Source organism: Dendroctonus ponderosae, unplaced genomic scaffold, assembly GCF_020466585.1.
Source record: "Dendroctonus ponderosae isolate FM_Combo_2020 unplaced genomic scaffold, Dpon_F_20191213v2 Dpon_F_20191213_37, whole genome shotgun sequence".
NCBI lineage: Eukaryota > Metazoa > Arthropoda > Insecta > Coleoptera > Curculionidae > Dendroctonus > Dendroctonus ponderosae.
In genome coordinates, this window is record NW_026018580.1 from 21,073 (window position 1) to 36,631 (window position 15,559).

General features: G+C 33.0%; 2 protein-coding genes across 5 annotated transcripts in view; one reads left to right on the plus strand and one right to left on the minus strand.

Moving 5' to 3' along the window:
- LOC125502301 overlaps positions 1-11,920 on the plus strand; it is a 31,627-nt gene extending 19,707 nt beyond the window's left edge. For all 4 annotated transcript variants that reach the window (XM_048665441.1, XM_048665445.1, XM_048665443.1 and 1 more), the window contains 2 exons: positions 10,452-10,584; positions 10,666-11,920. In XM_048665441.1, coding sequence (XP_048521398.1) covers positions 10,452-10,584; positions 10,666-10,865 — 333 coding nt within the window. In that variant the 3' untranslated portion in view covers positions 10,866-11,920. The remainder of the gene's footprint in view (positions 1-10,451; positions 10,585-10,665) is intronic.
- Positions 11,909-15,214, minus strand: LOC109543144. Its single transcript, XM_019912702.2, has 6 exons — positions 14,883-15,214; positions 14,146-14,336; positions 13,575-13,739; positions 13,383-13,512; positions 12,192-13,327; positions 11,909-12,102 (listed from the first exon to the last, which is right to left on the minus strand). The coding sequence occupies exons 1-6, from the start codon at positions 15,049-15,051 to the stop codon at positions 11,992-11,994; spliced, it is 1,902 nt and encodes a 633-aa protein (XP_019768261.2). The 5' UTR covers positions 15,052-15,214; the 3' UTR covers positions 11,909-11,991.
- Positions 15,215-15,559: the final 345 nt, after the last annotated feature.

The following is a 15,559-nucleotide window of genomic DNA, read 5'->3' on the forward strand; positions in this document are numbered from 1 at the left end:
TACAGAGTGTTGAAAATACATATTTTTTGATTTATTAAACTTCCATTTTTTATCATTTTCTGGTCCTGAAAATAGCAAAATGTTAATTTTTGCGGTTTGCTGCAAAAATAATTGGTAAATTGCAGCAAACTTTTTACAAGGTCCGTTTACCAAAAGTGTTATGGCGCATTCAGACCTAACGAGCCAAACCTGATCTGCGGCAAATTCCTACAGACGATCCATGTTCTGTCCGTGTTATGAAGAAACATCAAAGGAATTTCGCCGCGGCTCAGGTTCGGCTCGTCAGGTCGGTACGCACCCTTACATTTTGAATTTGCTTCAGACCGTTTTACCATTTTGGAGACGAGAAAAACAGCTGAAAACGTGTGTTTTTGTTCGGCTTTTGTACTAATTATTTATTATTTCCGTATATTGAATAATCTTAAATATGTTTTATAATGTCCCCTGAATTGAGAGATTAATTGATCCTTTTCTGAAAACATTTAAATTGTTAACAATCTTATTTGTAGGAGGAAAAATGAGAAATGCTATAAAGAATGCAAACGTACCATTTTTGCATCCCAAGTTTTACGTAAAAGGACAATCACAATTTTTTAAACGTCGATTTTTTCTACCGTTCAACCAAACAAGCTAATTAATTTCGATCAGCCGGTGAATCAGATTAATTAATATATTTTTTGGGAACTGATTAATAGGATTTTACAGCTTTTGAATGTGGAATTGTGTATTTTGTTAGACATTCGTTCGATCATAATCTGTATCATTCGAGCTATCTATGCTATCGATATCTGCTATGGATTATATTATGAAGAAGGGAAGTAGGCAGAAATAGGACTTTTTTTTAAGGAAAAATTTTGATTAATTTAATATTTCTTACGTATTTTGCAATGTTAACATCGTCAAATGCTGCATTTCTTTTTCACTCTCAACAGTGCATGTTGTCACAGTGTTTAGTTGCAAATTTAAGTAAAAATATAAATTTTAAAGCGAATTTGAGAGCTTCAAACTATGCTATCTGAGTCCATGAAAAAAAATTATCACTTCATGTTCTTGATTGTCTTAATAAAATTAATCTAGATTCAGTAATTCTTCTGTATATTAACTTTTTCAACATGCAGGCTGTCATACAGTCAAAGACTCCACTCTGTATATGTGCACCTAATTACATCTATTCTTAACAGCATTATCTTAAATAATGCAATAGAAATTGGAGATAATTAATTTAATGTTATATACAGATGATTAATTTATCTGCCAGTAGACTATAATAAGGTAGGCTTCCTGTAAAGAACAGCAGTCAGTGTTTATTAGCCTATAATAACCAGTTTTTGTATGTCATTGACAATTTTGCATAGCAATTAATAACGCCAAGCTATAAAAGAGTAGTTTCTATACAAAAGTATGGGTATTACAAACTGCTAAATCTTATTCTAAGTATTTTAAACATACTTAAACATTGAAAGACAACATAAAAAGAGCAAAATTGCAAGCATCTTGAATATACATTCCTACTACCAGTTCCTGTATTTAAAAATGAAATATTTCAATGGAAGTGTTTGTTTTAAATTGCACTTAAGGTCACTGGACTATGGCGTTCATGCAGGTAGCTTTGCCTTGACATTACCTTGAATACCTGCTAAAACGAGGATGGGAAACTAAAAAAAAATGCGTGGTTAATTTGTTGTCGTTGCAATTAATGGATCGTTTAAACCGCAATTCGAGTTTTGAAATTTAAAATGGTTTCTCGCTTGCGGTAGACAATTTCATCTTAAATAATGGTATGCAAATCAGTTCGTTAACACGCCAGCTTTCTGCCATCAAATCGGCTTTAATAGCTTTCATTTTCGAAACCTGTTGTTGCGCTGATACCGCGACCCTTTGTTTTCAACATTTCAGTGTTGCATGTTTTTGCTGGAAGGAATGTTATATACTTTTTTAAATTGCACTCGTTCTGTAATAAGATTGCATGCTGCATTTTGTGGGAACAATTAAATACAGTGAAATTTATTTAAGGATAGTATTAGCTTGGGTTTTTTGGCACTGTTGGGTGGAGAATTAACAGTTTTAAATTTAACAAATACAACAGGAGCTCAATTGATACTAACATTAAGGAGAACAGCAAAAACGATTCATAAAATGTAACATACATGCGATGGTCACATACCCAAAATTAGCCAATAATATCTTGTATTATTTTGCAAGTATTAAATTTATGTTATATATCCAGAAACAGCTCGTTTCCAATTTTCTTCATTATTTATTTTTAAACTTCGTTGCAAATAAAGACGTTTTTATAAGTTAAGGGCTGGATTAAATAACCATGAAGTGATTCTTTAAAAGGAGTGGACCAAAAATAAAGAAGCTCTTATTGAGTCATTGAGTGTATAATATTGGTTGATAATTTAAAAATCCGTTCAAATTCCCAAGTTTCTAGCGGTTCAACTTGCAAAATTTACATCGATGAAAATAGCCACAAGTGTAGCAACAATCGATTTTGAAAGAAATGTTGGCTGGAAATGATTCTCTGCCATATATGTAATGTGGAAATGCCTGGAGACTTTAAAATTTGGAAAAACTTTTACTTTCACTTCCTTTCGCTACACAGGTAATTCCAACTATGGAAGAGAGTTTAATGGGGTTTTTTCTTCACATGTTTCATTTAATTTAAACACTTACAGCCACTTTTTTCGTATAAAACTGTTTTCATTAAATGTCGGGTAAAACAACAAAATATTATTATTTATTAAACTTATACGTGGATAACTAAACAGGATTAGTCGATAAGTAGGTGTATTATTCACGTAATTCACGTAATTCGGTTCATCCAAAGTGCGAAAATACGGAGCAAAAAATTGAAATTTATCAATATATTTGAAACGTGTGGAGATATTAAAATTAAATTTCTTACACATTGGCAGATAACTGGCGCCTTTTTTATGTATAAATAATAGTTTCAGCTTTACCAGTGGCGTTCATACGAGCACGTATCCAAATATTTATAAAGGAAAAGTTCGTTCGCCACGTTTTGTCTGAGCATCAAATAATTGTGTGATATTTTCATATTTCCTATGTTCAATGCCTCGTTTGCGCTTAAAAAAATACCTTAATTCGTGTGTTTTATTGATTCTTCAAAACTGCTTTAAAAACATATATTTGTTGTATGTACATAATATGTAAAATAATTGTATATATATAAACTATATACAAATGTCTACATTTGCCCATCCTATTTAACCAATATAACATTTATAATGACTAAAAAACTATAAGTTCTATTCAATACGACATAGTTTTAAAAATGTATGCCGAAAAGTAAAGATCAATTTTTACCCCCTCAATTTTATGAATGAAAACTAGACTAATTTTCACCTAAACCTATTTGGCTAATGTTCCATCCGCTGAATTATTTATTAATAATGTTTATAAACACCAGACAAAGACAATGCAAAATAAATCAATCGCACTAGACAGAAGGCGAATCAACTTTAACCTTTGGATATATATCAAACTGTATGTGAATAGATTCAATGTACTCCAGTGAAAATCATTTAAGTTTCCGTTAGAGCGACGTCAACAAATTAATTAATGATCATAAATTATGTTAATGCATGAGTTTAAATCATCGGCATTGTTTGATAGAATGAAATGTGTTCTGTTGTTCGCCAGTTTTATGGGGGTTTTCTGGTAGCTGTGAGTTGGAGTTTGGACAAGCGTAGARAATGGCAGAAAATTCATACAATTACATGTYGACTGAATAAAAGACACATTCACTAGATAATTTTGATATTTTGAGGCRAMTTAACGTTAAATACCTWGCGACTTAATTACCGAAAACTCCACATARACATGAAATGAAAGTAAGAAAGCGCTGGAACAAGATAARAACGGGCGTAAAACAGAAGATTSGATTGGTACACAAAGACTTAATTAAACACAGAAATGACGACTTTATAAATCACACATAGAGAAAGTTCAGATGATGGTAAATGGCAAAAGCTAACTATTAAAAATCGTTTAAAATACAGGATGTCGGGAAGGAAATACAAAAAACAGCCAAATAATTTCCAATTTTCCTCTCTTTCATGGGTGGGAACCCCCTGAACTTGGGTCTCAAGAGTAGAGTTTGGTCTTTTTCTTAACGAGAATCATTAAATGCTTATCTGGGGCCAAGGGTGCAAAGAATTTGTGTGATTTTTTTTGTCAATTAATAACGCGATAGAAATGTTAGTTTCAAAACGTTTTTGCCTTTTGCAATGTTCCTTTAAAGACAATGGAAATTTGAAAATTAGTGAAAAATCACAAAATAATTTTATGCGCATTTCAGATTTACCCAAACATTGGCACACTTCTTTCTGTATTTTGCTCACTGTTACAAAGTTGCACTTTATAAGCATGTAACATTTACATTACATTAAATGGCAGCATAAAACATCCAAACGGTTTCTACCGGACTATCTTTCAGCTGTTAATTGTAATTACATAATTTTTGTACATCGGAACAGTTCCTTCAACCATACATGGAGCTAAGGAATTCATAATTGAAATAGAAACGTTACTTTATAGGTACAACGTGTAATTACTAGAACTAAAATAGTCGCTAATACCCGAAGGTATTGGGCGAATTGGAACGCGGTAATCTGATTTATATTACCCTACATTCCTATCCGTAAAGAAAAATGAATTAGACAGTGAAAATTATAACTGCACACGACTTTAAAGGTTTGTATGTAGACTAATAATATCGTTTAAGTTGGTGGAACGATGGCATTGAAAGGCTTCGGTTGCAAACACACAATTCAGGTGAAAACGACATATTTTTGAAAATAGGTACATGAAAATGCCATTAACGCGGAGTTTTATTCGAAATATTCTGGCGTCCAAATGCAATCCTAATAACAGTACATGGGTGTATTTTATATTTGCTTGAAACTTTCTCAAAATGTCTTGAGTAGCGCTAGATTAAGCATAAACAAATCGGTTTCAAATTTATATGCAAGTGCACTGGTAAAACCGCGCCAACAAATTAATTATACAGTGACTTTTACAACATTTTCCGCATTGATTATTACGGTTATGTAAAAACAATTAAACCCAAGCCAATGCAGAAACTCAGCGAATAATCGGATATCAATTAAACCGCATGGAATGCCAGTTATTTACGTAAGAAATCAATGTACATAATCATAGACAACTTTTAATATTCTTTATAAATTGGACGCAATAATTGCCTAGGTCAAATAGAACACACAGGTGGTTACTTTATAATCCACAGCAATCTAATTGCTAGTCCATAAATGACTTGGAAAATAATATACAAGGCCTCAAAACATAACATATGGATATGAAAGGAGGTAGCTTAGCCAAAGTTATGATTATAAATTAGAATGAACTGAGGAAACAATTTCAACATTTTTATTATTTTTATTTAAAACGCATGCATTTTCTTGAGACAAAACTTATATTATTTATTATATTGATTCTGTTATGAGATTTACATCATTAGGCATACCAAATCGTAATGAGAATCCACAGGGTGATATTTTTTAGAAATGGTAACATTTTCTTGTGTGTCTGCATACTTGCCACTGTTTTCGAACCACGAAACTCAAAAACATTGTTATGTAAAAACAGTATAAAAAAATTATAATTTACTAGCAGCCTAAACCGTAGCAAAAAGCTTTGTTGTCAGGTGTAAAAGTGTGAAAAACATAAATGTGAAAGAGTATGTTTTTTTGAGCTGGTCAAAAAAAGACCAATGTGTATTTAAGGTCCTCGTTTAGTACCTACTTCGGCTTCCAAAAAGATATAATCTGATAAGTTATTTAAAGCGCAAGCTAATTGTTGTTAAAACCTTAATAACTTCTCTATACGAGTATACAACTATGCAAATATTCGCAAAAACCTGCACTCTTCCAAATTATTTTTCACTTACAGTCAGTCAGTTACAACTTTTTGGAAATAGGCAAATATTATTGAACACTTTAGCAACTAAGTAATTACCTATAGAAAGCCAAAAATGGAAATAAATATTTAAAATAACAAATCACATTTACATATGGGCCCAATTTTGTTTTTTTCAAGTTTCAATACTTTGTTAATGCAGACACGCTGTTTTTCACTTTATTATTTTACGTGGAAATCGTATTAACATTTTTTTGCAGAATACATTCGAAGTAATCTAATAACATAATTGTTTTAATTTTTCTATTTTTGCTATTTATCGTGAAAAATTGAACTGTTTTCAATTATTCTCTATGGGTTTGCATTTTTCTGCCTCTATGAGGCATCCTAATTTTCAAACAAAGCGGTAAATCTAAATAATGAGAACTTCTTCATTTGCCACTCTCTGATCGACGTTTCAAAGTTCGCAAAAAAGAGTGGAAAATTCCATTTTTAAATATTTTGAAGCATTTTCTTCCACGAGTCTGTATATTATACATACATACAATATGCGGGGCTTTCATTTCAAAAAGAACCATCTTTAGTACCTTAAATTTGAAGAATTAGACAGAATACAAAAAATACGACATCATCATATCATTTTAAAGAGAACGCTTCATATTTAAGATGTTTCGCTTTGAAATAAAAACCCTGTATAAAATGAGTACAAGCCTTCTTTGGCCATACTGTATATCTGACTGATATTCTTCTATACGAACGAAAAAACTTGAAATCAAGTGGCAGGTTTTTGTATTGAAAAAGTTAAAACATACATTTTCAGAGAAAACTAACTCTAGAACCATTGAAAAGAAGGCATTCTTCTACGGGCTAAATATATACATAATAAAAAGACGTAAAAACGAAATGAAAGGCAATATACAGGGTGATTCACAACTTTATGGACACAGAGCCCTGCTGCGTGTAGAGGACTTCAAAACAAGTCGAGTTTCCATTTAAGTTTTTTTTCTCAGGCCCATGTTTAACGAGATACAGGGTGTCAAAGTTTGAAAAAAATATTCGTATTTTCTCTTTAACTCTTACAGTTTATGAGATATTTTGCTCAAATTTTTAGCGTGGGCAGTAAATTCAGTTCAGCTCTTTTGGTTACTGAGATGTGCAGCTTTTGGAAACCATATTTTCGCGAGTTTCTCGAATACTACGTAAGCTGGAAAGTTGACAGAATACTGTTGGATAGTGCTCGATGGGCCCGATATTTGATAAAGAATAACTTTTTACGATAGAAAACTTTGTTTTCGAGACAAAAAATAAAACGTAAAATTTCTAAAAAATTGCAAGTTTTACTCACCAAAAAATTTTTTTTTCGAACTATTTCTTGACAGGTGGTTACGATATGAAAAGAGATTAATGAAATGGTGTATGATGAATGAAAATATATCATAAACTGTAGGAGAAAATATATTTTTTTTTACTTTAAAACCCTGTATCTCACTAACCATGGGACTGAGAAAAAAACTTAAATGGCAACTCGAATTGTTTTGAGGTCCTCTACACGTCCCTGCTCTGTGTCCATAAGGTTGTGAATCACCCTGTAGATAATACAGACTCTGACTCAGCTTGCAAGTCTTCAAGTTTTAATAACAAGCTAGACCACTTGGCTATTTGTCTTGCTAAAATATACCGCAAAATCACGATTTGGAATTAACTTTGCACATGAAATCACTGTAAAGTAATTTGTTAGGAGAATTGTTCCATTCTTGAGAAACATCATTGATTTCATCAGTTGGCTCTCTTCTAAGGCATTAATGCTGAATTTTATTGCCAGCGTAAACCTTCATTTCAAGAGATCACTGATATAAAGTAATCAATTATTATCCCAACCTTCTCTGCCACAGGATGTAGTTATTGTTCGGTATAATTATTTGTAGTTTATCCTTGTTGCAAGTTCAGATACTTTAATTATAATATTCCCATTAGTTAAACAATTTTTCGATTTCCATTCGCCAGCATGATTTAGGTCGAATGTTTTGCATATCAAAAAAAAAGTGTAAACCGAAAAGGTTTCAGCACAAAGGAAGCGCGTATAGAAAGCGTTATACATTTGTTAGTGTCGAGGTCGACGATACTTTAAACATGTGTTTCCTTCCGGTTTCGAAAATGGAATTTAAAACATTTATATTATCGTTCAATTACATGTGGTGTTTAAGTTTATTGGCGGTGATGAATTCAGTTAAAAAATACCGGGTAGGTTTTTAAAAAATGTACGTGTTTTCCTGGCAGTTTTATATACAGGGTGTATTTGAATCGATAGTAGAGATTCAATTCGAAAAGTTCCTATAAGGACATATTGCAAAATGCTTATGTTTTGATCTACTATGTTAAAAAAGTCGTTTTTTTATTGAAAGCTGCTGAAATTTTGTATAGGTACATCGTAAGCCTAGTGCTTTATAACAAATTATACAATAATAATAAAACAATTATTCCGCCACATACGGAATTCGAGGTGCGGCGCAATGAGGCGCAATGATTTTTAACTCACCAACTCACAGAGCGGCATCAAAAGCGCAACTCAACACAGTGTTACCCATGCCTACCCAAAGCCCACATACGTCGCATAAATTTTCGTGGTCTTTTACAGGTCCGACTTTAATATTATCTTATGTGTGGTCATTTGCTAATGATACTAATTCTACTCTTTTCTTTGATAAATGCCGGAAGTTTCCAAGAAAATGTTCAAATTGAAAAGTACATGTGCACCAGTTTATTGACTATAATCGCTTGGTTAATAAGACTTTTATCGCGATTGTAAATGAAATAAATAAGCATTTAGTCAATACTTGAATAAATTAATGCAAATTTTATATACCAGAAGGCGATAAACCAACTGGAAACGATAACAGTTCAGATAATGTAAAATGTTCGTTTTTAGATAAAATGTTGTTATTCCTGACTATTATATTTGATTGCACAACCGAATGCATTTTTAAAGCAACTTTATTAGTATCATTTATACCCGACTAATTAAATGGGAAGTCATTAATGAAACACTTTGTTGTGGATTTGTTAGGGATAGCAGAACTAATTCGATTTTTCTATACTTTACTCTTTCAACTGATATTTTCAGATATGTATTTTGGCCACTCGTATTTGTCATTTCAGGACAAAATGCTTCACAATTTTTTTTACATGCCTTCTCTAATTTTGTTCTACATAGGTACTTTCCAATGCTACAGCGTTTTTTGATTTCTGGTGGCAATCGAAACTTAGATCTCATTTTCATTACTTTTGATTCAATATTTGCTTTTTTCGTAAAATTGTACCGATAAATAATGCAAAATAATTGGTTGACTATTATTGAGACACTTTATATCAAACTTAATTGTTTTGAAGAAAATTAGACGCGAACACCTACGCAATTTCTTATGAGTCAATTTGTCCATAAATTTAAATGCGGGTGCTAAAAACGGGAAAAACGTCAATGAATAATTCATACTCATAACAGATTGCATGCAAATATTCAAACAGGAGACGAAACGTTACAAAAACCTGAAGAGAGAAACTGGAAACATTTTATTTTAGATTTCTGACCGGTTCCGAACTAAAGGCCACATGATGTGTAGGAGAAACTATCCTTGTTATACTTTATTGATGGTCGTATTTTAATGGCTTAAAAAATCTGCATTTTCAATTAGTAGGCGGAACTTACGTTCACCTTTTTACATTTAATTATAAAAAGTGTATGGTTAAAACTCTTGATCAATCATTTGGAATTTCCATAACTTAAGTCGCGTTCAGAATCTCCATTGCAAATCAGCAAATTGCATGGAAGAAGATCGAATTGCCTAATTTCCAATTGATTCAGTGCGATGATTGTTTAATTTGTTAATCACAATCATAAAAGGTGTATTAGCTCATAGTATTGAGGTCTGCAAGTGAGAACATTGCGCCTTTGTTGTATTTATTGCGTAAATTTTGGAAACTACCCAATTATGTCTAATAGCGTTTCCATTATCAAAATTACAAATTATAGCATTTTCACCGCAAAACTCCTGATTGCTTTACATTGCATTTTTTCTGTAATTGATGCGGTAATGAGTGCTGGGATTTTTGTAATTGGTGTATTTGAGTTGCTTTCGATCAGTCGTCCGTTTAACTTGTAACATTGTTGTTTAGAAAACCGATCTTGTGAATCATCTCACCTTTTAAGTTCAATGCGATACTTCGGATAGAAAGATAAATGTTACCTATGTCATATCCATAAATAAATATTAGCAAATCGTAAATTTATCATCATGAAAATGTCATTGTTGGACTGATAAGATAAACATATAAGGTAATTTGAAGATTTCTAAAATTTCGATGTTTTACAAATATTTTTTCTTCGAATTATGCCATCAGTGATGATTATTGAAACACTCTACCCTGTAACCGCATATTGCAAATCGATTACTTTGTGTGCTAAAACAATTAGCTTCCAATTGTATTTATTACTTTCTCACTATAAACTACTATGTAAGACCAAATGTCTAAAATTGTCTAATGATTTGTTGCAGTTAAAGATTTCTTTCGTCGACGATGCCGATATTTACGAGTATCCTTCCGAAACATCCCTGCTGTTGGATGAGGCCCAAATATCCACATTAGCGGGCACTGCTCAAGTAGGTCACACCATTCCAACACTTTCTGGTGAGTCGGATGGATTTCAATCCAAATGTGATATCCAACATTGATTTATTCGCCAAATAACCGTGAAACCCCTTGATGCAGGTTCTTCGCTGGCCACATACACGCCTAAAACCACCGAAACATTCCAACTAGGGGTAACAAAGAGCTTTCAAGAAACATCCACAGCTCCAAAGGTTGGGGTTCAAGTGAACCAAGAAGTGTCCCAAGCGGATGTACTTTTGGAGGAAACTGTAGAGCCGGTACTGTTCAGTTCAGGCAGTACTAGTGATATACTGTTTTGAAACTATGTGATTTCCTAACTGGTGCCGACAGCCAAAATTGGAAGTTTCAATTGACAACATCAACTGATTAATGATGATTTAAAACCAAAAGCTGCTGCATCAAAACCATTTGTTTGGAGCTTAATGTTTGCTTGAAACATTCCTGAATTTATACACATTCTTTTGCAACACTCCATTTACAAGAACTCACAGATCCGTAATATATTTTTACGGTAACTTTATCATGAATGCTTCTACACATTAAATATTTGCCAATATTCGGTTTATTTTTGCATGTTTTGGAAGATTTTTATGATAATTCGAGAAAAGGCAGCATACATTTATCTCCAGGATTCCTTCAGTTCCTCATTGCCAATGATAAATTTGAATAGACTGGGCTTCAAATGGTTTCCACGTAGTTTCTTTAGTTTTGTAATAAATCATTACAAACTGCATGATTATCTGTGATTTAAGTAAAACCCTATTTTCTAAGTGATACAGTCATTCAGCTCACGCAAGAGTAAAACATCGTGTTGTGTGCATTTGATTTTGAATGAAGCCAATAGTTTATAAGGTACGCTATAATGCCTCAGTATTTTATGAAGTACTTTTATAAGACATTTACTATACTTTTAAAAAAAGTTACATTCCAGGAAATTAATCTTAGTTTAATGTCAACAAAATAATATTAACGAGTTTTGTGCCTTTAATATTTGTCTGCAGAAAATAGTATATGTAATGCTTTGATTGATGTACCTATTTGTACTTACAACAATATTTTCGAACCCTTAGTAGAGTATAATTTTGGACCAATTTCTTAAACATTTGTATAATACCCTAGCTTTCACTCAAACCCCTCTTTTTCTGTTGCAACAGAAGACGTTGCTCTTTACAGTCCAAGTCACTAAAAATTTGATTGTAAAACGTTCGATAAATTGTATATGAAGCGGTGAACATATTGTGTGACGATAAGCTGTGTATGAAGTAAGCTTCCTGCTTTTAAATTAATTATATCATTGTAATATCGGTTTCGTATACGTCGTTTTTAAAAATATATACACGTATTATTTATTAAAGTTTGCATTTTATTCCATGGCACACAAATAACCGTATCCTACACAAATGTGACCTTAAACGATAGACTGATTCAGGAATTGTCCAGCACGTTAATTACAACAGGATATTTTTCGCCTCTAGTAACTTGCAGCTCCAATATGTTATCCAATGCGACTAGTTTAAGGTGAAGATTTCTCAAAGCCTGAAAAGAGTTTTCAAATAGAGTGGATAACGTGAAAACCCGCTGGAAAATCTAAAGTATAAACTAGGACTTTTTAACAGATTTCTTACCTGCATAATTTCTGGTTTAGCGTGCTCATCGGACTGGAGACTTAATTGGCGCAACTGTTCCAATCTCTCTAGTGTAATTTGCGCAAACTTTGTGGCTATACTCGAATCAACTTCTACTGTTACCTCTCCTGTTTCGTCTGCTACTATAATGCTCAAATAAAGACTAGTAGCAGTTGTTTTCAGTTTTTCCTTTACACGCTTGAATTTTCCGCGGATTTTAAATTTTCCCTTACTAACATTTGGCACGACACTCAGAAGTTTCTGTACTGATATCACATTCCGTGTATCTGGCGACTGTTGCTGATTTTTGAACTGGCTGGAAACGGATTTTTCTCTGTCTTTGGAGGAGCTTTGCACCTCTATTATGGGTTTGGACGGTTTTATAGCAACCGGAGAATGCCGATCTTGAAACATTTGATTTATATTGGAGTTTCTGGCGACAGCACTTGATCCAACCTTGCTACTGGATGGAACTCCAAATTCTAATTTGCTCTGGAATAACTTCTTGGAAGATGTGGCCAAATTTCGCTTTTTTGGACGTTTCAATTCAGGACTATGAATATTATTTTTTAACTCCTTCCTTACTTGAGTACTACACGGCAAATCTGCCATTCGTTCATCTAGATGATCTAAATGCGAATCAATATCTATGTCATCAAAACTGTCGTCTAATACTATCACACAATCTCCTTCTGCATTGGGCGCAGCAGAATTTGTTTTTAAATCTTTAATATGTTTCGGTTCAGTAAAGTTACTTTTCTGTGCATTACGGACGTTTGTTGACGGTATATCAATTTCATTTAAATGCTGATTTAGTATTGAATCGTCAAATTCCATTTCGTCAAAGAGATCTGGAGATAAACAATCCCTATTTGAATCAGGAATATTTCGATGGGAGTTTTTCAAATTGCTACTAACAGAGGTATTAAACTCTTCCCGAGGTTCCTGTAACAGATCGTTGCCTATTTCACATTTCGATTGAACTTTCGTAATTGTTGTCTTAGAATTCGGATGATTCGAAATGGAATCCGCCCGGACATTTCTAGCTGCATGTGTATTAATATTTGGTTGATTGCGAGGTAAATTTTCGTTTGGTGCATTAAATTGTTGGCGATTTTCCTGGACACTGTTATGGCCTAAAAAATGGTAAAAACCATTTTCATTCATGAAATTAAATATGTATAAAAATACCTTCAGTGACATCTAAGATTTTTTCATCTATAGTATTCGGATTTGGATTTTCTTCTAGTCCCAGTGCTCTAGCGAGTACATTTTCGGCAGCATTTTTCACTAGAATATCTTCCACTGAACCGCCCAAGTTCTAAAATATTGTTTCTAGCGCAACATAAAAATAGAAATCACCGGAGAACTTTGCTTGATTACTTTAACATGGGCAGGTTCCAGCATAATTCGTCCATTGCGAACCATAACAGGGCCTATAATTTTCAGCTTGGTACCCGGAGGAGAGTTTATGTTCAGACAAGCAACTGCTTTAAATTCCATCGCTTCAACCTCTTGAACTCCATCGGTTAGAGTGAGTTGTAGAACCTAAATTTATACATCGTCCGCATGTATTTTACTAACTTGATAAGCACGTTAAGCTCTATTAGAGTTTGCAAATTAAAAATAACTGCAGCTAGTTGGAAACATTAAGAGATTAGAGTGATAGATGTCGGACATTCTCCAATCTTCAAGCAAATGAAATGTTTTTTGATAATATGTTTACAGTTTAGGCTAATATCCATTAATGTAATTTTTTTGTTCATATAGTGTTAAATTTTACACATGGGTATTCAACTCCAATAACTTGTCTGGCTTTTAGCTATTATTGCGATGCTATTTGTAATTTTAGTCATGGAATATTGATAAAATTATACATTCTATAGCGAATCCAGTTGCATGAGAATTTATTTTGCTTTCCAAATAATGTTTTTAAGTTTGTCAGCTGTCTCACCCGTTTCCCAAAGTCTTTTTCAACTTCCGTATTTTTGCCCACTTTGTTTCGTATCCTCTGTATTTGCCACAGTTTAGGTTTAGATATATCTATAACTTGCAGCACTTGAAGATAAAAAACCCCCGTTAAAGTGTACTTCTTTTCTGAATTAAGGCCTTCAGGTAAGGAAGGTATCTCGACATCTCTTAGATCTAACAAACAATATATGATTGAATAGTAGGAAATGGCTTTTTTCGAGAATTTTATTTTCTAAAATTCAACGAAATTTAGATGATGAATTTAGTCCCAATCTATGGCTTAAAGGAAAATCGTAATAACGTATGAAAAATACCTATGTGGTTAGAAATGCGAAAACTATTACATTTCTTAGTTCTATGTAATTAAGCAAGAAGATCGAGAGGGTATAAAATTTTTTTATAGAATGAAGAAATGTTTAATAAGAAAAAATGTAAAATAACTTGTAACATTACATTACTTTCACACTTTTTCACTGATCATTTGCAGCATTTTTCGCCAAATTTCTCCAAAATGATTTAAATGGTTTACATTTTAGAAAGAAAAATCTACACTTAAGAGCCCTGTAGCTCCAAAGCCGCCTAACATAGGGCAATCGTAAAATTTCTTTTTTTTTTTTTTTTGTTGAAGAAATATCTTTAGACTTTAATATCCTCATGAACATTGCATGTAAAAACGTTCTTAAATATTCGGCCCTTCTGACTTGTGTAAGATAGACTTACCTAATAACAACCACTGCTCATATATCATATTCTGAAGATGCTTTATACTGTAATTTGTAGGTAAATTATCTTGTTTGCACCATTCTATGCAACTTTCCAGCCATTCCTTTGAAAGGGGCATTTGGAATGAATCAAATATCCGCTTTATTTGGTGCAGCTCGGAAGTCATAATTAACTCTTAGATTGTAAGGTACTTGTAAAAAGTATTTCAAATAGAGCAAATTTAGAGCTCAATTTAAATAATCATAATAATAACAATAAATAAGCAAACATTGGTAGGTTAGGGTACTGTTGTCAACAGCGGGAGTTGCTATAGACTCGCACTTTGACGGATTTTTTGCTTCATTGTACTGTGGCGAACTCTATCCGCCACTTCTCAAGTAGCAGCTCTAACCGAGACGCCAGCTATATCTCACCCACTAAAATCTGCGGCGTTTTGATTCAAATATAACTTCCAATTTATGTGCTGTATCAGGCATCTAAGGCGGGGCCTACTTAACCACGCCTTACTGACGAGCCCAATAGGTAGACTCGGGACGAAACCGGACTATGGTGCTTCAACGCGCGCCATAGTCCTGTGTAAAACGCTTTTTTTTCATTTTCTATGAATAAAATTTTATAGTCAGCCAATTATTGAATAGAATTGAAAGGAAGGCTGACGAAACTAGTACAAAATC

What these genes read in the sequence shown, in the direction of transcription:
- LOC109543144 (XM_019912702.2), bottom strand. Translation starts at nt 15,051, where the DNA reads ATGACTTCCGAGCTGCACCAAATAAAGCGGATATTTGATTCATTCCAA. An exon ending in TGAGCAGTGGTTGTTATTAG is followed by an intron (nt 14,337 to 14,882) that starts GTAAGTCTATCT and finishes ATTGTTTGTTAG; the next exon opens with ATCTAAGAGATGTCGAGATA. An exon ending in CTAAACCAGAAATTATGCAG is followed by an intron (nt 12,103 to 12,191) that starts GTAAGAAATCTG and finishes AACTCTTTTCAG; the next exon opens with GCTTTGAGAAATCTTCACCT.